The sequence below is a fragment of the Epinephelus lanceolatus genome, chromosome 9 (assembly GCF_041903045.1).
Source record: "Epinephelus lanceolatus isolate andai-2023 chromosome 9, ASM4190304v1, whole genome shotgun sequence".
Lineage (NCBI taxonomy): Eukaryota > Metazoa > Chordata > Actinopteri > Perciformes > Serranidae > Epinephelus > Epinephelus lanceolatus.
This window is the reverse complement of record NC_135742.1, coordinates 31,030,071-31,055,192: the sequence shown is the minus strand read 5'-3', so window position 1 is coordinate 31,055,192 and position 25,122 is coordinate 31,030,071. Positions and strand designations below refer to the sequence as shown.

The window sequence follows — 25,122 nt, the reverse complement described above, 5'->3', positions numbered from 1 at the left end:
ATCATACGCCTTTATCATGCTGTGTGAAGAATCATTGATTAAACACTATAATGTCTCAAAAGAAAGAGCTTTCAATAGCATTTTCATTATCACACACTTTACAGAATACAGATAACAGTATTTATGTTTTCTCTGTGGGACTAAAGACGGGTTTGGGCTGCATCAGGAAAGACATTTACACACGAGGGGCCTCAGCAAACATGTTAATGAACGTTTGGGTGTATGCATGGATGTTCTGCTACTCAGATGTAAGCAATTTTTACATCTTCAACCCACAAATTAACTCCAATACAAATGTGAGACTTGGCAGTTTTGTCTTGTGATCAGCAGTCAGGGTTGCAGGAGTCAACATCCATAAATTTCTGTCTATTTTTGCATCCAGTAATTACACCATCCCTTTATTGTGTGCCATTAATATGTGTTTTGCAAGGCTCATTCAAATATGTTACAGCAAATCAGGGAAAAAAACAAATTACATTTGTAGACATGTTGAAAAACTGATTAACAAGAAATTGTAAATGCCAGCAAGTGTGCGTTGATGTAAATGAGTGTGTTGGATCTGAAATATTTTTGCATCACTTCACAGTTCAGGACCTGAATGGAAATTTGAAAATTTAACTTGGCTCACGCTTTAACTTTCAACCAGCTGTCACTAAAATCTGTTAAAGGAGTCCTTGCCCCCCCAAATGACAATTAGTTGCCTCGTGGTTTTCGCATGCCTCCAGTGAGCTAAGAATCCAAAATGGAAAAATGTCTTGCTAAATTGAAACCCACGTTTAACAACAGCTAGATTATATCAAAACATCTGTTTACAGACTATCACACAACTCGTGCAGTATAATTCCAGTCTCATTTATCCAGTCATATGTTCAGTACGTCCCACACAGACAACCCTTCCGATGGGAAACTGAACTGAGTGTGAAACTTATCTGTGCTCTCTTCAAAGCCAGACACCTCACTGAACACAGCAGCTGCTGGTCTACCGCCGCCTCAATCTGTAGTTTGTTTGTGTTATTGTATGACTTTGCTGATTCTGAACTAACCCTTTAAAACAGCAAAGTTATGCTTTGTCATTGTTCCAGTTATACAACTACGCTGGTGTACGCTGGTGGTTTTTGTGTACTTCCATGTTGTGGCATTTTATAACATGGTCTTCCCATTTTCCCAACCAATTTGGTCAATTCTCCTGTACTGCAGTCCATGTCACCGCTGCCTACTTGTTTGTGTTGGGGAGGGTGTAGACAGCCACGTGCTTCTATACATATTCACATGAGGGCTGCACAGTAGCTGATCCTGATATGAGCCGAATGGGCCGTTTGCCCAGGGCACCATTTAGGCTAGAACAACACAATATGAGGAAAATATGTGATACACAGTAACGCTATTGAATATCACAATAGTGATATTACTTGTGATGAATAAACAGATATTGTGTACTCAGTTCCTCCTTTCTGCTGCTTTCAGCAAATTGCTTAAATACAACAAATTGCTTGCTGAATTAAAAAAATATTTTCAACATTCTTTTATTGTGTAAAAAGTGACAAAAGTGAAGTGTTTTTATTGATACTCTCTTTCAGTTCACTAAAAAATCCCTGAGTGCAATATTGTAGTTTTTCGTGATGTATTTTCTATTAGCTTACTTTGCAGTGATGGTAAAAAAAAATGATATATTGTGCAGCCCTAAGTCAGAGACTTTAACGGGCATCTCTTTTTCCAGCTAGTAGAAATGCCAGCTGTGTTTGCCAGCCACTTCCAGGATTGAACCCAGGCCTCTATGTGGGTGAGCTCATGTTTTGCCTCTGACTTCATGTGAATCAGTGCTTCTTCATGTTGAGTGTGATAGGACATCGAAATGAGGTGATCCGCTTGCAGTGCACATCAGTGAGTGTGCAACCTCTGAAATCTGAAAAATATGTGCTTTCGTCGACAGCTTTTGTCATTCAAGACCAAATCATCCCAGTGTGAAGTGTTCATTAAACTTCATAGTGAGTAGTGATGCCTCAAGCTGAACGCTGACCTGACTCATTCATCCTGGTGTGAGTGAGTGAGTGTTTCACTCTGCTCTGCCGTGAGTCTACTCTGGAGATGAACCACTCTGCTCCCCGTGGACAGGACCCAGCAAACAAATAAGATTTGGAATGGTTTTCAGGACCCGTAACATCAGCCTTTGCTCGGGGCACGTTGGGTGGTCAGTGCATGTGACCTTCTCATAGCAGGGCTCCCTAACCCCCATCCATCCCTATTAGAGCACACTTATCAGGGACAGCAGCCAGAGTGACACACTCCCAGCTGGGCTTCCCTGGAGAAAATGCTGTGCAGTGCAGAGAAAGATCCCCACGGTGCATTGAGGTGTGTATGTGTGTGTATGTGCTGTGAGTATGGGTGTGTGTGTGGAGTTGTTCTCTGCAGATAGGACCCTGTGACTCTGAGATATGCACAGGCTCATTAATTAGAGGCTCTCATTATCCCCCCTCAGGCTCCAGACACTTAATCAACACCAAGCTCCAACTAAGACACACGCATGCATGTACTTACACACATACTCGCACTAACACGCGTGCGCCCTCGTGCACACCCATCTCGCATGATCCACAGCAGGCTAAATTCTGACACAACATCATCCAAGAATAGAGCACTGTAAAAGAGGTGAATGAATGAATGTTGATGAGGGTTATTTGTTTTCAGTGATGTACGGCACAACAGAGTGGGTGGGTGTCATTGCTGTTTAACACTTTTATTATTATAATGTTGTTAGGCATTTCAAAACAGATTCATCCATCTGCCATGTCTTCCAGTGGAGGCACTCTGTCAAACACTGTAAATTATATTTTCCTGTTATGAATTTCCATGCTAGAAATATAACAAATTAGTTTTTAACGGCCCCTTGCCTTTATGAATTGTATATTTCGGTGATGGTTTTGTAATATTGAATTAACTCTTCGTTTATTCCTTATATGTACGCTATCTTCCACATAAGCATGAAGAACTGAGACCTCGCATCGTCTCATGTGCTCATGTATCGCTATGTACATATGGCCGTGCATGTGACATTAGGGTACATATCTGTGCTCTTACTGTGTAAATTTATAGCCTTGATACTCCAGCCCTTGTAATTAAAAGGCCGCTGTTTATTCAAACGGGGGACAGATAGCGCACAGCGACACTCCAGTGTTGTGACTTAAGAGCAAGCGTCTGTGTGAAAATAAATTACCCTCAGACAGTGAGGAGAGATTTTGGAGTGTTGCTCCTCAGTGGGGTTTTTTAAAGACCTTTCTGACAGTTTTTATTTTTTCCCCTAACAGCTTCTGTTGCTTTTATGACCTGGTTGATGCACTTTTTTTGTACATCATATGGACTAATGAATAAATAAACAAGCACAGATGCTGGCAAATGTTCAGCTGCGTACAAAATAGTATCACCCTCATCAGATGTGATAGTTTCATGAAGATAGATTTCAGTTAGACATAAAACTTCACGTGTTCCACAGTGATGGCATGGGGTTCATTTTGACGCTGGTGGGGACACATATTAAGTGGGGAGTGTGGGAGTCCTCCCCCAGGAAATTTTAAGTGTCAAACTTAATTTCCTGCATTCTGGTGAAGTTTTGTGCACCAATTTATGGAGGAAAAAAATTTATTTATGCAGAGTAAAACGTAAAATTCAGGCACCATGGAGTCAATTGAAAATATAATGCAATAAAATGCAGTAAAGCTCTCAGACATTCTGAATCTGAATTGCTTTCAAATATTTATTCTCCTGTGGATCAACTTTTCTCATTTAAAGTTAACTGCTTAGTCAACACACACACACGTAGGCATAGTTTACTTTTCCATCCTCATTTGTTGCTTGTATTTGGGGAATAACTTCGTTAAATGTGCATGTGACACCTCTGCACATCGATGATACATTAATTGATTTTAATTTACTTACAAACCCCTGGACTTCAGTAACTCATGTGTGTTTCAGCAAGATTTCTGCTCATGTTCAAAACTTGCTGTGCATCCAAAGCATATCCCACATATCTGTGTCCTCTAAGAAGTTGAAAATAAAGTTATAATATTTTGAAAAGTTGTAATATTACAAGAAAAAAAATCAACCCGCTCCATAGTCTGCTGTGCATTACATTAATGCCCGGCTGATACAGTAGCATACCCTTCAGACTGTCTGACAGACACAGAATGCTGTTTGGGGCTCTCTCTGGAGAGTTTAAGCAGCTGTGCACGTCTCTTCATCAGAGGTGGAATACCGAAACTAACCAAAACACTTATGGGATTGCTCTGTATTGAAAAATAAAGTGCACTGTCTTTGACTGAATCAATAGGAGACCCAATATGTACTATATTTTTGTGCACAGAACTGTTAGAATGAGGATAAAATTAACAAGTTCACGCAGATATTGGTAGGGACATGTTCCCACCATCCATATGCAGACCTACGCCCCGTCCCACAGGGCTGTCTGATTTTTGATGTTTGATTTTTGACATTTATTTGATTCGTAACTGGAACTGATTTGTTATGTAAAGGCAAATTAAGAAGCTTTAAACTGAAAATTTGGCAGACTGAGCTGCAACTTGAAGCTAGTAAGTATTCATTCCAGCAGAAAATAACGTGCCTTGTGGAAAAATTTAACAGTTCAAAGGACATTTTACTAGAAACATTTTATGTTTTGATGGCAGTAGCATTCCCAAAGGGCTGCTGGTGCCTCTAAAAACCATTTCCCTTCACAGTGCTCAGTCAGTATTGTTAGACAACCGCAAAATAAGTCACGATTTCCTCTTTTTTTGTCGTTTGGAAGACAGTTAACTGTAATGTTTGAAACACAGCTCTTAGGTCTGAGATAGCCTGCGGTGGGGTGATGAGCTTTTTACATTTACTATGAGTCAGTCTTTATTTTTATACAGCTGTCTGAATCAGAGCAAAACTTAACTCTTTAGACCGCTCTAACCCATCTTTATGAAACCAGACCCCGATCACAAAATAACAGTGGAGACATTTTTTGAGGGCATGATTGGCAAGAACAAGAAAAGGAAGCGCAAACTTTTAAACAGCTCCAAGTTGTGGAAAATGAAAGAGGGTTTTTTTTTTGTTTCCCTCTGAAGGCTGGAGTCTGATTTCCTGTGCGGCTCTGATTGGGAAAGCAGAGGCACGCACAGGGAGCCTGCTTCTGTATGGAGATGCCAGATGACAGGCTTCACGACGAGCAGACTGTTGCTGAACGGCACACTGAAGTGGCCTTTGATTGATCATCAAACATGCCTTTTATGAAACAATCGCTTGTGTAAACCTGTTTTAGATGTTGGAGTGTGAGCGTGTGGTTGAAAGAGAACGTCAGTGTAAAGAGTATCTAAGGATACAGGTGTCAGTCGCCAGCTGGCCATAGGGATAAAAGTGATGCAGTGTAAACGGTTATCAAAAATATAGAATACTGTAACACTAAAGCACACAAAAAACTCCCTCTTCCACTAGAAATGTGTGTTTTGATCACAGTGCTTGTGACCACAGAGTGTCATCTGCCTGGGCACCAGCTGTGTCAAGCATTTTTTTCATGTTCATCCATGTGGATATACTGAGTGTCTCATGGACTCCCTGTGCACAGCAGGAGTTTGTCCATAAGGCCATATGCCAGCTTGTCCCCCTCCTCCTACTTGTCTTTTGTTATCTGAGTGACCCCAAGGTGCACTGCGGACCCCCTGACCCCAAAGAGACACCAGCTTATTGACCAACTCACAGCTCCATAGAGTCCATTACCTAAACCAATTTAAATCATACGCTTATTGTTAAAACTGATTTCTCCTTGCTTCACTATCGACTATTTATTTGACTTGCCTTTCTTTTACTTTAAGATAATTCCTAATGAATTATGTGTATAATGTAGATGCTGTACCAATGCTGCCACATATGGAGACTCTGGTTTTATACTGCAGCAACTGGCCTCAGCACCAGTCGATCCGTTAACTGTTGATAGCTGTTTTCATTCTTTGACTGCGGCAGTGACTGTGGTGAGGTTTTTTACCAGAATAACCATGTTCCCCTGTTATGATTTTTTTTTTCAGCCCACTTCCACATTTAATGATAAAAAGTCAGTTTTTAAGCCTTGGAAAAGCTCTGCACAAATAATGCCAAACACAAATCTCTGGCAATGTTGTGCCTCTGATGGCCGCGTGCAGTAAAATATTGCACAGTATACGATATGTGACAGCTGCTCTCAGAAGGAAGAAACAGGGAAAGTGTACACAAGCAGGGCTTTAGTTGTCTCCAACGTCCAAGGCTCTCTGTCCTTTGTGAATCATGTATTTTATGTAAAAATTCAGTCTACTTCTCACACAAAATAATCAAGGACGGTGGCCTCAGCTGATACTGTGGAGATCAAGGCAGCGAGTCAGTGGAGTGTGATGATAGTTGAATCTCCTTAGCTCATTAACACCAGTTTAAACTGTGATGAGCTTGTGTAGCATTGCAGTGTTTATGTAGACCTGCTGAGCTGATGCACTTTGTCACCTTTCTTCAGGTGTCAGACAAGTTTGTAATGTAATGGGCTGTAGTAAGACTCTTCAGTGATCCTGAGGAAACTACAGTTTCTGCAAAACATTTAATCCTTACAGGGATGTCATAGGAAAAAATGTAATTATGTGACTGAAGTACTTAAACAAAGGAAATATGCGCATTTAGTTAAGGTTTCATGATGTTTCCAACAGCCTTAGGCATAGGTGCAGATATCTGGGGGGATGCAGAGGACACGTCCCCCTCAATATTTAAAGCATGCGCCTTTGAGAGTAGCAGAGGACTTTTAGTGTGACCAAATAAAAATACATTTATGCCATAAACTGATGCAGAGACGGCATAATTAGTGCTTAAAAATCACCATAATGCAGGACAGTAAGGGTGTAATGCTCTAAATTTTCTGGCGAAGGACCCCCACACTCCCCACCAATGTTGAAACCTACGCCCCTGGCCTACAGGGTTACTATAGCAGGTACATTATGGGTTCTGCAACATGTTTCATGTGCTGAAAATACAGTTATGTGTGAAGTATACCGATCAACTTTCACTTTGAAACCAAATTTAATTTTGTCCCATCGCCAATCCCCAAACTGTCCGCATCCTGTATAAATACAGCATGTTGGACTGGATTGGCACGTGGCTTGAGAGACTGTTCAGAGGTTTAGTTCCTGGAAATGTGTCCTTGAGCAACACACCAAACCTCAGCCTGCCTCCTGTCTGGACAGCAGCGTCAGCTCAGTGCGTAAATGTAAAGCGCACCCGTTGGCAAACGTGTAGCCGGCGGCGCTATGACCCAGCTACCTTGTGCCTGCTCAGCTCCACCGCTCCAAGTCTGCTAACTGCAAAGGAGCGCAGGGAAAGGAAGTCATCTGAGAGCTGTAGTCCAGTTTGTTGCTGTTGCTGGAATCAGGATATCCTTCCAGCTCCTCGCAGAAATTCCAGGGATTTTTTTTTCTTTTGGTGGCTGTACCCCCTCCTCCCCCCTCTGAAAGTAATCTCCCTGCTTGTCGCGCTGTTTCCGCCTGGCTGTGTTGGACTGTTTCTCCACAAATACTTCCAAAAGTGTGTTTCGACCGCTGGAAAACCACTGTGATGAATATTTCTGCATTTCGACACACATTCCGTCTTCCTATCGGTTCCTGTGGATCGAAGAGAGCAGATTGGACAGTCTGTCTGGACTAACGGTGAAGCCTACTCACAGGGACGACTTCGTTTCGAAAAAGTTTAAGAATATTTTTTTTTCCTTATAGGCTACACAGTCCAGATTGGTCCTGGAGGCGCCGATCCTGCGTGCCGAGTGAGGAGGGAGTGGGTTCGTAACGGACTCATACTTTGGATTTTACGCACAGGAACCTTTCCCCCAAACACTGTCAGTCGACACCATGTGTCTCTGATTTATTCTCCGAGCTCAACTGTGGATTTAACCGGTGTATGATTTGTGTTGACTGTGCTGTCTCCCCCCCTAAAAAATTGCCGCAAAGCTGAGACTCGCACATCATCATGCATCGCTTCTTGGAGAAAATCTGCTGCAAAATTGAGGGAAGACGGGAGGCAGCATGACTTGCGCTCTGGATTTCTTTGAATCTACATTCCATTCTCATATAAGATCTTAATGCTGTTCAATTTTGGTTTACAAATATGATGAAATGGCAGCCCCGGAAGAAGGTGAGTCTGGCTGATATTTTTCTTCCAATTATGGCGATAAATAACGTTTCTCTGCTAGATCACAAGTTGGAGAGAGGGGGCTCGGTCACAGACTGCTGCTCTTTCTATTCGTTTACTACAAATGATAGGACCTATAGATGGTATTAACCAGAGCAGCACTGTGCTGTGCTGGACTGTAACCAAAGAATACTTAATAATGATTAACAGGTTTTTATCACATTTCCACTTAAATCTTTCTTTCTATTTATACATTTACTCCCCCACTCCGCCTAAATGATTGTAAGACAGATAGTAATCAGCTGTTGTGCACTGCACTGTATACAACATATGCGCATCCAGTGGAACGGATGTGTTACTGTGTAAATCTGTTACTCTTTGACCTGTGTTTTGTGTGTTCTGCACCTCTTAACAACATCAGACAGGCCTACATTCTTAATCTGGACTAATCAAGACATCAGGGGTTAATGCATCCTGTAATGAATATCTGGAGTTGTGGGCACAAACAATGTTGAATCCTTTTGAGAATTAAATTTAGAAAGTGAAACATTGCACCTTAGCAAGATTTGCACCTAAAAGTTTAAGAATGAAGTGGGACCCCTCCTTTAACACCTATATATTTTAGAGGATTCTGTTGGGGGGCTAAAACATGTGTCTTGGTTTCTTGTTTCCGCAAGTAGACACACGTCTTCTTAGACACATTTGTAGTCTACAGTGCATTCTCTTATTGCCCTATTTTTTCATTGCCTTGGAGTATTACAACATGGAAAATATCTGAAAATCATCTGGGGTCTATAAAGAATTGGTAGCACTGAAACGCCTGTGGTTCGGATTGTTACCAGCAGGGGGCACTTGTCTGACAAGAAGCAGCCTTCCTTTGCAGGAGTGGGCTTTACACTGGTTTGGAGTAAAAGAAAAATGAAAGGATGAGCAACTATTTTTTCCCTCTATTAAACTGTTTTGCAGCATTCTCAACTTTCTTTTTCCCAAAAGACTTTGTTCAACAGCGTAAACATTTTCAGGATTTTTTCCTTTCCTTCTGGCCCAGATATTTCTGCTTTCTCAGCTGAGACATGATGATGATGATGATGTTGTGTCTATAACTACCCTGTATAAAGAGCACTAGTAACCAGTACCAGAAGCAGACCAGACTTCAGTGTGTATGATCTAACTTGTCATCTTTTTGCCCAAATCAATTTCTGTTTGTTTGTTCCACATCAAGCGTCATTAATGTGGATAATCTCATCCTGAAAGACGAGATGAAAGCAAATAATCAAAACCAAGCCTCTTAATGTTGAAATTATCAACAGAGAAAATAAAAGCTGTGAGCATGCCCTAATGATTTCTACAGCTGTGCGGTGTATCTGCCAGAATCATCCATGAGACCCCCCTTTGAGGACTAAAAGCCTTTCCTCACTGCAGGAATTGATTCCCAGCCACACTGCAGTCAAATGTGCTCAAGCCTAAAACACCATAAAAGTAACACTGTCCTTCATATGCAGATTCTCTTTTCATCGATTTTTTTCTTTCGCCAAGGTGAGCATACTGGTGTTCAACATTCATTTTGGTGACTCTCATCAAGGAGGGAAATGGTTGCTCTGCGTGATGTTGATTAATTAACCTGTTGGTCATGTTGGAGGCTAGATGCATGCGCATGAACATGAGCACTTAAAGCAGTAAACACAGTCCCCTGTTGCAGCGCACAATATTTTAAATTACTTGCCATCCACATAGTGTGTGTATGTGTATGACATTGTTCCTTCACCCTTGGCTTTGGTTTATTGCCAATGATGTCCTCTGACTGTATGATATTGAACATAGCAGGCGAGACAGGCGGGACGCGGGAATAAAAACAGCTGCTGTGCTCCACATTGTAAAGAAAGTGATTTCTGTAGAATTCAGTGCCGTTCTTTAAAAGTGCACAGACAATGATGTCACAAAAGATCCTTCAATTTCCCCATTCTGGCTTCTTGTTTATCCGCTTTTCAATCTGTCTCTTTACTCCACTTGTAGTTCGATGGGAATCAATAGAAAGTGTAGGAGAATCAAATTGATTCAGGCTGAGTGTCCTGTCCGCCTCTTCATAATGGATTACACTAATGAGTCAAAATTCCAAATCTGTGATGCTGAAGAGAAGAGAGAGCTATTCCCCTAATGCTGCTGGTGGATAGCTTATCTGTTCTGGAAAGAGCGTAAATCTTTTTTTCCAAGGGGATTTGTGTGATTAACTTTTTTATACTGATTTTGGTGGAGTTGCTCTGACCACCTGAGCTGATTCACAGTGTATCTATCACACAAATGTGGAGGGGGAGACATATGACTAAAGGCTGCCATGACTTTCTGATAGCAGTTAGATAAGACTGTCTGTCTGGCTGGTGAAAATCAATGTTTTCTGAAGAGATAGCTTTTTTGAAAGCCAAGTGCAACAATGCACAGGTTGCCTTTTTCCTTTTAAAGTAAAGAGAGACTGATGTTTTGTGTTTGTGAGGCTCAGGAACACTAACATAAGACCCACGCTGTGCCCGATAGCATTAGTGGGGCAGGGTGGGTGTACAGCAGTGGCCACTGCAGTCGTCTGTGGTCTGGTTGTATTAGAGGAAGGTAAGCATTAAAAAATGTGGACAGCACCTATCCTGAGGGAAAGCTAACTCATTGAGTCAGGTAAGAAATGGCAGTGTGCCTAAAGTGCACTGAAAGGAATGAAAGGCACCAGGTTGCATTCAGGGAATGAAGAACTTGTGGGACTTTTGATTTTTAGGACACAAGATAACAGACACACTGTTTTTTGTTTTTTCTTATGTTTGTGTGCGGGTGTGCACACAAGCCCACAGTGACTTGGACATGAATTATGGACTCCTGTGGCTTGGCAAGTTTCTGTGTGACTTATACCTGTTGGACTGTGGTTTTTTTTCTTGCCCATGAATTTCTTTTGCAACAGCTGAAAAATATTCCATGCGTCTTTTTTTGCTGCCAGATGTGTTTTTAAGTCATCATCATCCCATATTTTTTTCAGCAGGATTGCTCACAACCTGTTAATATGCCGGGTGGTCTCATATTACAAATCCAGGCTCTGCATTTAGAGTTCACATTATGCCCTGTGGCAGTGTGACCAAGTCAGAAGGAAGTGGCTGTTTGTTTTTGTGGTTGTGCCAGATGTTTCTGTGGGTTCCACACAGTTGACACGAAGCCTTCTCACCTGAGAGGGACAGGATGCCCTGCTCATGTTTCTGTGGCCAGACTCACAGGGAGCTCGGACTTTTACCGTCAGCGGGCGCACTCTTACATCTCTGACCATGTTCATTGGCTTTTCACCTCAGGGAATTTCTCATGCTGCTTTTCCTCTTTGATTTGGTTTTATTTATGAGCTCTCCGGTGGAGGGAAAGGGCTATCTCTCCCTCCAGCGCTCCATCAGTCCCTGTGACGTCTCCTGGCTGGCAGCAGCACAGCAGTTTTGGAATACATTTACAGCGGGGGAAAACCCGTCAGAATGTGGAGAGAAGCGCCAGAAGACACATCAGAGTAGAGAAGAAAGCGGGTGAGGCTGTCAGCGGGGGAAGGAATCACTTGGGAGACGCTGAGATTGTTGGACATAGATTGAGATATATCAGGGTACAAATGAATGAGGACTAGATTGTAGGATTATAGGGAAAAAGGAGATAAATTGGTGGATACCGAGGAGAAGAATTGCTGTGGAACTGTAGACACTGACAGAATCCAAGATGGTTGGAATTTGAGAAACTGAGAGAAAATGGGAAAAGGTTGGAGGCTGGAGAATAAGATGGTGCAGGAGATTTGGAGTTTAGGAGTGAGAGGCCCCAGAGTGATGCAGCAGGGATAATTAATGATAGGGAGTGATAGCACCTGCTGTTCCTGATGCTGCGCAGTATTTACGGCCCAGCATGCCGAGTGGAACGGGATGCGGCTGCGTGGCCGGCCCCCTGGTCCATCCTCCTGGGGCGTGAAAAGATAGGGGTGGGGGCGGGGGACTGGGTCAGGTAAGGAGGGGGGAACAGCGACTCAGCAATACGGCTGAAATTTATGTGCTGTACTCGCTCTGCTAATCCCAGTCCACTGCCTCCCATTGGGAGAGCTGGACAGAGATGGAGGACGGAAAGAAGAGCTCCCTGGAATGCAAGGCCTTCCGTAGTCTTATTGTGACACAGTGGTCTGCAGTACTCACAGGCTGCACATATAGCCCTCTTGGGAGTCCAGTGTCAAAATACAACAGTAGAAACAATAGAGACAATGGTGACTAGGCCATCCTGCCCTCATTAATCCTCATTCCTGGGACCTGCACATTCCACTGTGAGTGTGCAGATGGATTTTTGGATAGCAAGTGGTAAATGCAAAGATTGATTTATGTGCAGAACGGTCCATTTGTAATGTTTTTCTCCAAGCCTCAGAGCACTCATTTCTGATTTGCTATAGCTTTCCTTTACCCCCCAGTGCTTCTGTTCGAGCAAATGGAGCTGTGTTTGAGTTTATTGAGGTCATTGTTCCAGGGGTGTGGTCAGCTGCTCTCGGGGCTCAGGAGGTGCTTGCCTCTGGGTGCCTCCACAGGGAATAAAGCGGACCTGACTTGATGGACCACATCAATAGGAACACATTTCCTTGTTCTATGAGGTGGAACAGTCCTTCGGCAGGAGTTAAGCTCTATTCTTTTCATTCTTTTCATTGGTTAAGCTTCTGTATTATGTACTCAGTCTTGCATATACTGAAGAGAGCCAGTGTTTCAGACATAAGCTGGCTAAAACATGTTTGAATAAGGGCTGTCAGTGGCACTAGAGACACATCCCTTCAGCATATGGCCCAAAAAACATGCATACTTTTCTCTGTTTCACAACATTTATCAGAGTACAGCTGCCAAAACCGCAGTCCCTGCATTCCTTTATAACTCCACACTGGACCAGTTCCAGTGGGCCGGGCATAGTATCAGCTCAGTCTTCAGGCCCTGCAGCTGTCTCCATCCAACACAGTGCTGTATGTTGTGACAGACACTTTGCTGCTGGTGTGTTCTAAAGAGGGCCTGTGATCCAGCCTGGATGGAGACGTGTGAAGAGCACCGCTAATACCACCCTGCCTGATGCTGACGCCCCTAAATCCCACTAATTCCATCTCTTCCTTTGTCAGAGATGGGATTCATAAGCCCTTCTTTGAAGACTCAATTTTCCAGGAGTGTGTCCATGGCTTAGCTGAAGGCTTCATGCAGCCAGGACTAGACATTCCATTCCTTGGATTGACGGCCTGGTCTGGCACCTGAATGGTCAGCATCTAGTTCTTGAGTAGATTATTGATGATCATCGACTGTGAAAAAACAAAGTCAATTAACCCCTGAATCTTCACGACCACTGCCTGTTTGTATAAATGGCACACAGTGCAAAAGTGAGGCAAATAAGATTAGTCTGAGCCTCTCTCTCCTCTTCAAAAAAAGACCAGGTGCTGTGCAATGTTTTTGTAGTCAAACAGTGTAGCAGACACACAAACGGCCTCAGCAGAGTGTTTCTCCAGGGGTCACAGAAACAACCAAGCCCAGAGCAGATTGTTTAAGTTCCCCTCACCGTCACTCTCTGGCCTATCTGGCCCTGCCTCTCCCTACTTTTCCTGCCATGCTGAAATGTGGTGAAGGGAAGCTAAGAAAGGTTTTTACTGCTGGCTGTAAACTCCTGCAGGAAGGAAGAAGAAATGGTGCCGAGCTCGACCCACAGAGCCTTTTCCCTCTCCGTCTCTCAGGGCTCGCTTTAGCTGCTGTTCCCTCTCGTGAGTTTGGATTTATTTATATGAGGCTTATACTGGGATACTTATGTCAGGCATATGTTTATAGTCTCTAAGATATGTGGGCCAGGAGCGCTTCCATATACTCTGTGGGCTTGTCTCCTAAGGGAGATTCATGATTCCAGCACCCTTAACAAGGCAGACAGACAGGTGGTGACTGACAGGAACGCTGAGGTAGATTCAGTAATGAGGACTACAGAACAAACCTCCGTGGTCCACCCCCCATGCTTCCTTTTCTCAAATGATCTCATGCCTCATAGATTTTATATATTTAACTAGGGGTTCTGTTGCTAATAGAGCCATAGCTACTTTCAGTATGATGCTGTGTTTGCCACCTCCCCCCTCACTTTAGCTTTTCTCTGCCCCTGTTACCTCCTGTTGTGCATGTTCTCGTGGTTGTCTGCGTCTTGAAAAGTGATTTTGGTTGTTTGTTTCTGCCACTCTCTGCAGCGTACATTTGTGGATGTGACTTGAACCTCAATGTGTCCCCCACCCCCCCGGCTCCAGCAAATTGCATAGCCACCTTCTTTTAAATGAGCTGTGGAGAAAAAAAGATGTGAAAGATCTGTTTGTGTGTCTGTGAATATACGTGTCAACTTGTTTATCTCACGTACTGTGTGTATTTGTGCATTTTAAAAATGCCCTTTTTTGTGTTTGTCTCGAAGTCTCTTGGAAAATGGTTGTCATGACAAGTGAGCGATATCCTTGTGTCAGATAGAGCATGATTTATGGAAACTGTGCGATATTATCATTCATCAGAGATACCAAAATACTGTACCTTCTCCTTCTCTCTTGCAGCCTGTTACTCCCCTCCTCCAGCCCTCTCTCTTGATCTGTATTCCTGTGACTGGGGTCAGAGGCCACATTAGAGCATGTATTGTTCAGCAGTCTGGAGAGTGCTCCAGTTACCACTGTGAAATCTCAAGCATCAGCAGCTTCTTAGCTGTTTAAATATACTCTACAAGGCTGAACACTGCTACAGGGGCCAGCCAGACACTACACAATGTCTACGGTGTGACGTTACATTATTTTAAGTAATGCCTGCCTTTATAGCCATGTAAAATGTGTTTGCCGCCTTCGCCACCTGTCTGGGTGTTCTGCATGATGAAATCATGCTGAACAGAACATGTTTAGCGCTATGAATGCTACTCTGTCTTCTGCTATAAAAACTGGTATACGCACTCGGTCCAGCTGCTTCAATGAGGGCTGTAAAAAAAAGATACATAATCACTCATTGGAACAAAAGACCGTAACTTGGCACACAGCAGTTGGTGTAACGCTTCAGGTGTGAAATTACCCTCCCAATTTACATTTGGGAGTATGCTTAGCCCCCTCCTCTGCATCTTCCTTTGAACAATGTTGTCTTTTTCAGTTGCAGAGAAGGCTGCAACTGCTGTCGAAGTATGGCATAATGCTGCAATAGTATCTTTGACAGAACAGAATAACTGAGCTGCCCCATTAGGTCTGTGTGAAGCGAAGGTACAGCTTAGGTGCTGACTTAAACTGCTGAGCCTTGTGGTATAATGAATGGATATATTATACTTTACAGACACTGAATGCTTCTCGTTTGTTGCTGCTGGGCAGTGCACAGTTTTACAACAGTGCCCTGGGGACATTGTTGTAACACAGCCATGCTGGCTGGCATTTGGACATGTGAAATTATCCATGCCTGAGTCTGTCAGTGAACACTACTGCATGTGTCCATCAGGCTCTGACCAGCAGCAGAAGCCCTCAAACAGGCTAAGCTGCCTGCCTTCAGCAGGTCCCTGTGTGGCTACACAGCTGAACTCGCACACAAACTTCTTACCTGGAAGCGTTGGGTTTTATATTTTCTTTCAGACGACCGGGATGCTGTATTATTCATAGTGTTGCAGTGCACACAACATGCTCAACAACTATCAGCTGGAAAGTCATATGAATTCATATTAGGCCCTTAAATGCACTACAGTTGATTCGAGCTAGGCTGTTGACATTTACGCCACCAGATCTATTTCCCCCAGCTTTCTATCACTCCATCCCCTCACTCCTCCATCTCCGCACTGTGCTTCTGCTCCCAGCTAACAGAGTAGGGCCTCAGGCAGAGCAGGTGCAGGCTGCTGTGATGGTGGCTCTTCTGACACACACACACATGCATGGGTATGCTCAGGGGAGACTGGGTTGGCTGTGGTACCACTCTCAGTGAAATGGCAGACCAGGATTGTTTGTTGGAGAGGAGGAGAAGCTCTGTGCTGGTTGTGGTCTAAGTAGAGAGTGAGCAGGTGTTTAGAAATTAAAGCAGTGCTCCATGTGCCAACGTGCTCTTGGTCCCAGAGGAACAATTTTGATCTGGTAAAATCCTGTTCGCTGCAAATCTGTTGACAATGCTGGGAGTTTCTCTGCCAGTTGGTGTTTTGAAGTGTGTCTTATTGGCACTGGGTTAAAATTCTAATTTAATAAGTTGGTTTGTGCCTGTTGCTGTGATTCTGCAGTTGATGAAACTGCATGGTTCAAGGCCTTAATCAATAGCAATCTCTTGGTTTAGATGCATTGTTCTCGGGAAGATATGCACTAACTTTGATCATAAAGAAAGCTTATTGTCTAAAAGTGTACAGAAGAGGCTGTTATACATATGTATTAATAGTTGTTTCCAAAGGAATGTACTTTGGATATCCTCACGTCAGAGTAACAGTGTGGAGAAACAGTCATCTCTTGCTCTTCTTGTTTCAGTGGTGTCTGTCCTCTTTTTTTGTTCATGCTGTGCTTTGTTCTGGAAAATAAAAACTGACTTGACATTTGAAATGGATTTCTAATCAAAGTGAGAGACAAATGTAATGGGTGCGTGATTGAGCTGTCAGTCTGATGACTGTCGGCGAGACAGCTTTGATAAAATACTTTGGAATTCTTTATTTCTACTACAGGAGTAATAATTAGAAACTGATGAAAAATGTTGAACAATGGCAAAATTGCTGATCAGCGTGCCACGTTATGGGGCCACTTTTCCCTCATTCCATGGCACATGTGACACGTGTTTCCTTTGTAAATGGAGTTTGTCAGTCTTCTGAGCACTGTGTGGCAACCAGACAGATGGACTGGCAGGTTGACAGATAATGAAGATGCGAATGTGGCGGGCGACACTCCTTCTGAGACACCTCTTTGACTGTTATCACAGCCACTTGTCCCCATTGCCATAAAGAGAGACTCATTTAATTCCCTGTCCTCGTTTCCTACGATGACGGAAACTGTCGCCCTGGCACGGGAACTGCTCATCTCAGGAAACGTACACAAAACAACACGAGACAGAAAGATGTTTTTCTACCTTTCAACCAGGGCGCATTCTGTTGCTTCCGTTTCCCCCCCCCCCCATCAGCTATTGATGCACGTGCTTAGTTGTTTCAATCAGAGCGCGTCTATAAGTGCTTTCCTGTTTGGGAAATTAGCGTCAAATGATCTTGTTTGAGTGCCCGTCTCTTCTTGGCTTGTGTGATGGTGAGTCCTGGGGGGATTTGTGAGAGGATTCAGATCGGAGGTTGTTAAGAGGAGGGGGAGTTATGAAACCTGATTAGAATATGGTTTGAGTTAATTATCTCAGAATTTTTTTCTCATTCCATCTATCTTTTTGTAATCTAATTACAGACGGTGGTTTTCCAGTTCCTATCAAATGAAAACGTAACTGGTCCCATGAGGAAGGGAGGGGGCTGTCGAGGCGAGAAGTGATACTCCTCCCAGCCGCCCACCCACCTCCTCCTTCACCTCCTGGTCTCATCCTTTCAAAGCTGTGCTGAGGAGTTAACAGATGTGATGTCAGAGCAATCAGAGAGCTTTGTCTCTGTCAGTGCATAGTTTATTCCGCTGAGCGCTGTGAAACTGACACCATGTCTGTCAGAGATCCTGTAGGTGTCTCACCATTTAATTAATTTAGAGTAAAAATGCAGTGTTACAGAAAACAATGACCTGGTTTCGACACATGTCTTCAGACAGCTAACACCTCCATATGTGTTGCTGTGTACACGTGAGTAGTTGAGCATAAATTGCATCATGCTTCTGTTATAAAGTAGAGTGATGAGAGCATTGTGATACTGTAACAGAGCTATGGCACTACCCTAGGAAATGGTGGGCTATAGAGTATTTCAGCTGCAGTGTGTGGACCCCAGACGTAATTACGAACAGATGGCGGAGGACCTCTCATATTCGTTTCTGTCGTCCTTCCTTCCACCGCCTTTGTTCTGCCTGCTTCTTCCAACTTCTTCATATCTTTCAAACTTCTCCGAGTGTAGGGAACTTCTTCATGCTGACATCCTCTTTTGTTTCTGCTTGTTGAATATCTGAGCAGCTCTTGTCATGGTAGCTGATTGGAAAGATCAAGAGCCGCTCTTCAGCTCCAGTCTCTTTGTATAAGAGACGTTAAAGGCCAAAAATGCAATTCAAGCACTTCTGTCTACCCTCAGAGATGACACTCATATTAGTGCCAACGTCTTGCTTTCCTGTCTCACATCTTTTTCTCCCTTTTTTCTCTCTGTCTAAATTCAAACCCCTCATCTCTCTCTATCTACCTCTGCATATCCTCTGTACTCCATCTTTATGTCGGTGCCTCTTAGGAAGAAACAGCCTTTAGCTGTAAATTGGCCCATTTCTCACTTTTCATTTCCGAAAGTTGAGGCAGGTAGAGACGAGTGGGGGTAGAACCTGCTAGCCCAGCACATTGGTAGAACTCTGAATTCATTAGACTCCCTGGGTCCTTGAAACAAGAGAGTTTTTTCTTAAACCAGCCAGATATTGTGTCCTTTCTGTTGCCGTGTGAGCTCATCAGCATGTGTACACAAGCATCTTATATACCGGTCATGAAATGAAAAAGGAGCGGGCAGTTAACGCTGAACATTTTTGTAGCACACACCAGGCTCAGTGCTTTCCTAAGTGAAGAAAAATATCAGGACATTTCCATTATTCTGCAAATGTGTAAGTCCGTAAAAGCATAAAATTAGATATCTGTGGAGCATAAAATTAATTCTGAGACCTCTACAAAAGGTCAAAGGATATTTTCAAACTAAACCCACGATTAGCTTCTTGTTTGACATACAATGTTAATGCTTGGTAAGAAGTTACCCAGTGTGGAATTGGTATGTCCAGTCACATATTAATCCAGCTTTGAAGTCTTTTAAGTCTTTTGTGACCTACTAAGGATTAGGGATGAATTTCCCATATTGTTCTGATGCATGTACATAACATTTGAAACATTATTGAAATACTCGCTTGCAGAGCCTTTTTGCTGCTGTGGCAATCTGTTCGTGCTCGCTGTCCCATTTTCCCCCATTCGCCACTTTCCGTGGCTGGAGATTAGGGGAAGGAAGGGGAGTGTAGCAGCCAATTACAGTTATATCTTTGTCCTGCCACAGACTCCCCACTGTCTGCAGCCCCTCTCCTCAGTCAAAAGAGCACCCTCTTTTCTCAAGCAGCCCAATTTGTCAAGATCACTCATTCAGATTGGTGTCATTTTGAGTGGGGGGCTGGTGTCTGCCTTTAGAGAGGAATGATTACGGTGAAGGCAGATGAAAAGGCAAAATGCAGATGATCCTTAATCTCTTTTGAGGAGTAGCACCTCCTCATGCTTTTCCTCACCTCTTTATCTCATGATCCCATTTCCTTTTTGTTCAAGGTCCTCCCAGTGTCCCGTTGACCTCTCATTTTTTCTCCTTGATTTCGCTCTCTCTTGATCTCCTTTCTACTCTTCATTATCTCGTTTCTTTCTGATTCCATTTCCCAATGTACCTCCGTCCCCTTTTCGTCTCTTACTTTCTCCTCTGCTTGGTAGCAGATTCCTTCAAAGCTTGGACGACACAGCACCGACCCCATGTAAATATGTAGGCTAATCTGGGCTTTCATTAGTTTGTGTACATGAATATTGCATGACTGGTTCTCCTGTGCTGACCAGATTAGTTCTCAGTCTTTTCCCTTGGTTAATTGAAAACCATTATAACTGACTGCAGTCAGAAGTCTTGCTCCAAAAAGCTCCTTTCTTAGGCTGTACACTGCGGCTGCTCTGATCTCCCCGTACCCTCCGTACCCCTCCCGTCAAACCCAAAGCCCGCTTTTCAAATGGACACCAATCAAAAGGCTCTTCTGGGAGAGGCACAGCACAGTGTTGGGAAATGAGGTTAAATGTGCAGACTGACCGACCTTCAATATTGCAACGCGCTTCCATATCAGAATCTGACAGCCCGTGAGAGTGTGGAAAGAAAGGGCTTGGTGGGACGAGATGTAATTGGACTGGGATACCAGAGAGTAGATGAAGCATTTAAGGCTCCAACCTGTCTGTTTGCAGTGCATGAAGGGTATGAGATGACAGTTTCAGCCCTGTTTTTTTTTTTTTTTTGATAACAGCTTCTGTTTCCCTTTGACTGCTATAAACAACAAAATAACACCCATTCACAATACATACATCTTATAATCCCATGTTCTTTTTGGGTGGTAGGAGCCCAAAGTATAAAAAATGTGAGTGCTGCTGAGTTCCTAATTTTACGCTCTGTATTTTTTTGCTGGTAGTTCAAATCTTCAGAAGAGTGTCTGTGGGGTGCTATTTTAAACAGGCCCCTCTCCCTTCTCTATCTGATCTTGTGTTGTTACTCGGGGATATGGGGGGTTGAGCGGAGTGTGTCGAGACTCTTTGGAAACAAGGTCCTCCATGTTGCCCCTGGACACGTTCCCCTTGTCAAGCAGCTAATTTTATGCAACCCTCATCATGCCTTTGGAACAGAGAAAGAGACAGAGAGAGATATTATCTTCAGGATGGTGCCGAAATAAGAGGAGGAAATTGAGTGGAAACTCTTGCTATGCATAAAAGCCAGCGGTATATCATCATGGGAGCATGTTTTCCTGCCTCCATCCTCTTTCCTCATTTATTATTTTTTCCAAGAGAGACAATCCTGCTGCTGTCGGTCTCTGCTTGACTTTTTTATGTGCAGGGAGGTTGGGAGGCATGTAAGACGTTTACACATCAGCTGAGATGGATATATATGTGTATATATAGACGTATGTGTTTCACCCAGAGCATCTGGAGAATGCCTGTACCTGTGGTGAGTGTTTACCCAAATGGCAAGACTCTCCCTACAATTTCATATATTTTCCACACCATTATTTCTCTGTCAGATATCTGTGCTTTTTTCTGCACTTTCTTGCACCTGCGCTGGTTTGTTTAAAAAGAGCATAGAATTCTATTTTCTCCCCTGACCTTCATGGTGTTTTGCTGACACATTTGTGTGTGTGCGAGTCACATTATTTTTCAACCCGAATCCTCTTCTCACGCAAATAAAAACGCATCATCCCCTTCCTTTTTTCCTTTTCACCCAATTTTACTCCTGTTCCCTGCTTCTCTAGTCCCACCACATGACACTGCAATGCTGGCTTCAGGAATGGAAATGAGATGCACCGTGGCACTGTGTCAAAGAGCAGCAGATTGAACATTAGCCTGAATGGTCCAGCAAATGTTTGCAGATTTTTTTTATTCAAATTAGCCCAGAATATTGGCACAGGAGCCAAGGGTGCAGAGAGAGCTCCGCAGTGGACACCTGCTCTATTAACCCCACATGATGTGTTCATGTGTTTGGGTGTGATTGCATGAATTATCACAAGTACAAGATAGGATTCAGTGTGAGTGCTATTTGTGTTTGCCTCTGTGTCTGTGCATGTGGCCCAGGAGAGCGTGAAAATAGAGAACAGAAAGTTAGATTTAGCTGCCTTTAGCGTCTTATTAGTTGTTATGTGGGGTACGTCTGCTTTGTGTTTGTTTTCCCGAAAGCGAAGTTTTCCACTTTTAGTCTTACATTTAGTCAAACAATGAATCTAAACCTGAGCAGAGGGAGGGCTGCTCCAGCCTGACATCAGACAGCGTTATTTATGGTGTGTGAGACTGTCGTTGGTGTTTGACTTATTGCAGGGTCACAGGATGTGGGTGGATTTAGATGGTACTTTATCACTCTTACCTCGCCATTCGTAATCAAGTCACGTCCCACCCTGTCACTGCGCTGGGTCACCTCCAGTATCTGCATCTGTATCTGTGCGTGTGTGTCTGCATGTATAGTATATACTGTATACGTGTGTTTGCACAACACCACTTGATACTATCGGCTTGGACCACACACACAATCTTCCTCCAGACGCTGACAATATTTGTAGACCAACCAAAGTCTTTGCTCTGTAAAATTAGGCCTGCGATGATTCAATGACTTGATGCACTGAATATATTCAGCAAGTTCCTGACAGTTGATTCATTGCAGAACAAATTTATAACCACTGCCCTCTGATTCCTTTCTAGTTCCACGTACCTTCTTCTCTGTCGATTAAACACCAAGACTGACTGCAAGCAAGTACACTCAAATTCTGTGCTGATCTCTACTCATATATGAATGTTTCTAATGTTTCATCTGATGCATTCAATCCTGTACTTTAAAATATTGACATAGACTCAACCATCTAGTATTCATTTAAACAGTACTCCACTGACTTTGGAGGAGTTTAAAACAATTATGGCTTATACCATTTTTTTTCGGGGGGGATGATGGACCTAAAATTATGTGACAGTTAGCCAGTTTGTTAGCATGCAGGTCACAGTAACATTAGCAGTACTACCTAGGTAAAAAAAGAATACTTTGCAAGACGGTTAAGATGTGATTTTAGGTGATTTGCCAAGCTCGTAGATTTGTGATATGCCAGTTTTCTTTGGCATATTTGGCAGTTGACATTTAGGGGCCATCTTTGTCAATTCTGAAACTATTCCAGATGCTTGACTTTATTGACATCATGCTAGCGTATCTGTAAGCTGGGTCGTCAAACTGTTGTAGTCACGAAACGAGGCCTATCACTAAGTTTAAATGTCCTCGTGTGAGAATAATTAATATTTAATGTTGATGCATAATGAATTATGTTGGATTACTATTTCTTAGTTAATGGGCCATTTGGGATTTTTAGGGTAGTTGTATAGAAAAATGGAGCATTCGAAATACTGATTTGGACAAGGATTACTATAGCAATGATTGCAGCTTCAAAGCATTCAGGTCAGCCCTAAAAACAGTGCAGCAGAATCAGAGATTTTGGCTATTCCACGTATTCTTCTTCCTTACGTTGCACATATGTTACCTATAATTCAATTCAACTGGCGACTGTTGGGTCAGAGTTTTTAGATTGTCATGCTAGTAGTGGCTAACGTGGCCTCGAGACGAAGTGAGGAGCTGCAGAGGTCTGGTAAGCTCATTTCTTTCTAACTTCACATAATCAGATTTTCAGCCCCAGTCGACACTGACTCAAGTGACATCACTTGAGACAATATATAACATTTCAAGCAGCTCTTTAGGTAAATGCTTTCTGCAACTTTTTTCTACACATGCAGTAATACTCTACGAGTACTCCAGATAAACAGACTTTGATGAGTTAAATTGGAAGAGTTCCCCTTTATTTGGGAAGACTAATTCCTTGTTGTCGGTTGTATCAACAGCAGTAATGTAACAGTGTCATAACAAACTGCCCTTGTGTGGATTTGTGATGTTGTATCTGTACGGTATATAGCTTGTTGTCCTCAGCCCTCCCTCTCTGTCCTTGGTTGGTTTGTGCGTGCTGACAGTGGCTCCCCTGTCCCGCTTTTAACCTGAGTCTAAAGCCATGACTGATGAGATCCACCAGCCTCCTCTCTGCCTCACCTCTCACAGATGATATATGTTTGGGTAGAAATTTACCTTTGCCAGTTTGTGTGTGTGTGTGTTTGTGTGTGTGTTTTTGAGTGTGCCTTTATGCATGGGCGTGTGAGATCTTTGACTTTGACCTTAGCTTGTGTTCTGTATTTTTTTACTGTGGGATTTGTCTTTGTGTGATTTAACTCGGAAGAGAGCAAGTGTCTGCAGCTCTCCATCACACGTGTGTCTTGACTAAGTCTCGGCTGACTAGATATCATGTCAGGCGGGTATTAAATGTTTAATGCTAGTGGATGTAGAAGATTGCCTTCTACTTGTCCTGATTAAATATTTAGGGGTGTCTGAATGGTGCATTTGACATTGCTGGGTGCTGAGGGACCCTGTTCGCTGTGTGAAGTGTGGGAACATAACTGACTGCCAGCTGTCTATTTGGGTATGACTAGGGTGCAACTGGGACCCAGTTGAGAGAAACTGGTGGCAGACCTAGAGTGGGAGTTGAGATGGGCGGTTATATTTAGCCATGTCCTTCCAAAGACAGCGCTGTTTCCTCTCTATACAGCTCACCTCTGCCTCTCTATGAGAACCTTTGCTTTGTCCTTTTGAATACAGGGGACACTAGAGAGGGCAACTTGGGTTGGCATACAGACCTAATTTAGATGTCTGCAGACCGTTAGCCATGTATTTCTCAGTTTAACTTGATGGAGACCGCGAATGCTGCCAATTTCAGAACACTGTGAAATGGAGTATACATTAACTAAAAAATAGTGTTTCCGACTACAGTAAAAGTTCTCCAAAGGAAAGACATTGAGTTTATTTCAGTTTCCATCTGGAAAAACCAGCGAGGCGCAAGTACAAAGACAGGCTTGGATTAATATCTTAAAATCAAGGAGCTGCTTGCGCACCAAATGGCATGATCCATTTACCTGACATCTTTGTCCACACTCGAAGTGGAAAAGACAGGCGAAGCAGCAGTGTTTTTTTTTTTGTTTTTTTTTTTGAGTCACTGATAATTCTTTATAGTGGATGCTGACAGAAACACTTTGGTATATAAATACATTAATGTGGAATTTATTCAGATCCATTTTCAGTTCTTTAGCTGCTTGGTACATCAAGTGCCTTCATTTCTTCTGTGGAGATTACAGCAATGTAGTTACACTATTTGGCTCTCTAGCATTGGCAACAGAACACAAAATGTACAATGATATGTTCCGTGGGTTTAATATAAAATGGCAGAGCAATCTTGTAATCTTATAAAAAGAATTAACTCTGCAAAGATACTGATGAAAAATACAGTGAATAGATCCCAGGAGGGAATTCAAACAAATGAGGACGTGTTCAGAAAGTGTGTGACATATGACAATGTAATCAGTACACTATACTTTGCACATAACTGCCTATAATGTGTGCTTCAGTAGATATTGCTTGAAAAGTTAGAAAGATAATTTTCTGTGCATTTTGCATGCTTCTGTTGTGGGACGTGATCTTCAGGGGCCTCTCAAGTAGCCCGATCTGCCCCCTGCTTACCATATTCTC

The 25,122-nt window shown here is 43.0% G+C and overlaps 1 protein-coding gene across 3 annotated transcripts in view; it reads left to right on the top strand.

Annotated features, from left to right (window-relative positions):
- The window catches only part of LOC117252511 (tetratricopeptide repeat protein 28-like), a 200,539-nt gene that overhangs the window by 58,920 nt on the left and 116,497 nt on the right, over window positions 1–25,122 (top strand). The window contains exon 1 of one of the 3 annotated variants that reach the window (XM_033619487.2): window positions 8,000–8,166. The exons of the other annotated variants lie outside the window; for them this stretch is intronic. Within the exon in view, the coding sequence (XP_033475378.1) occupies window positions 8,140–8,166 (27 nt within the window). The 5' untranslated portion in view covers window positions 8,000–8,139. Of the gene's footprint in view, window positions 1–7,999; window positions 8,167–25,122 lie in introns of those variants that run through there. 3 annotated transcript variants of the gene reach the window in all.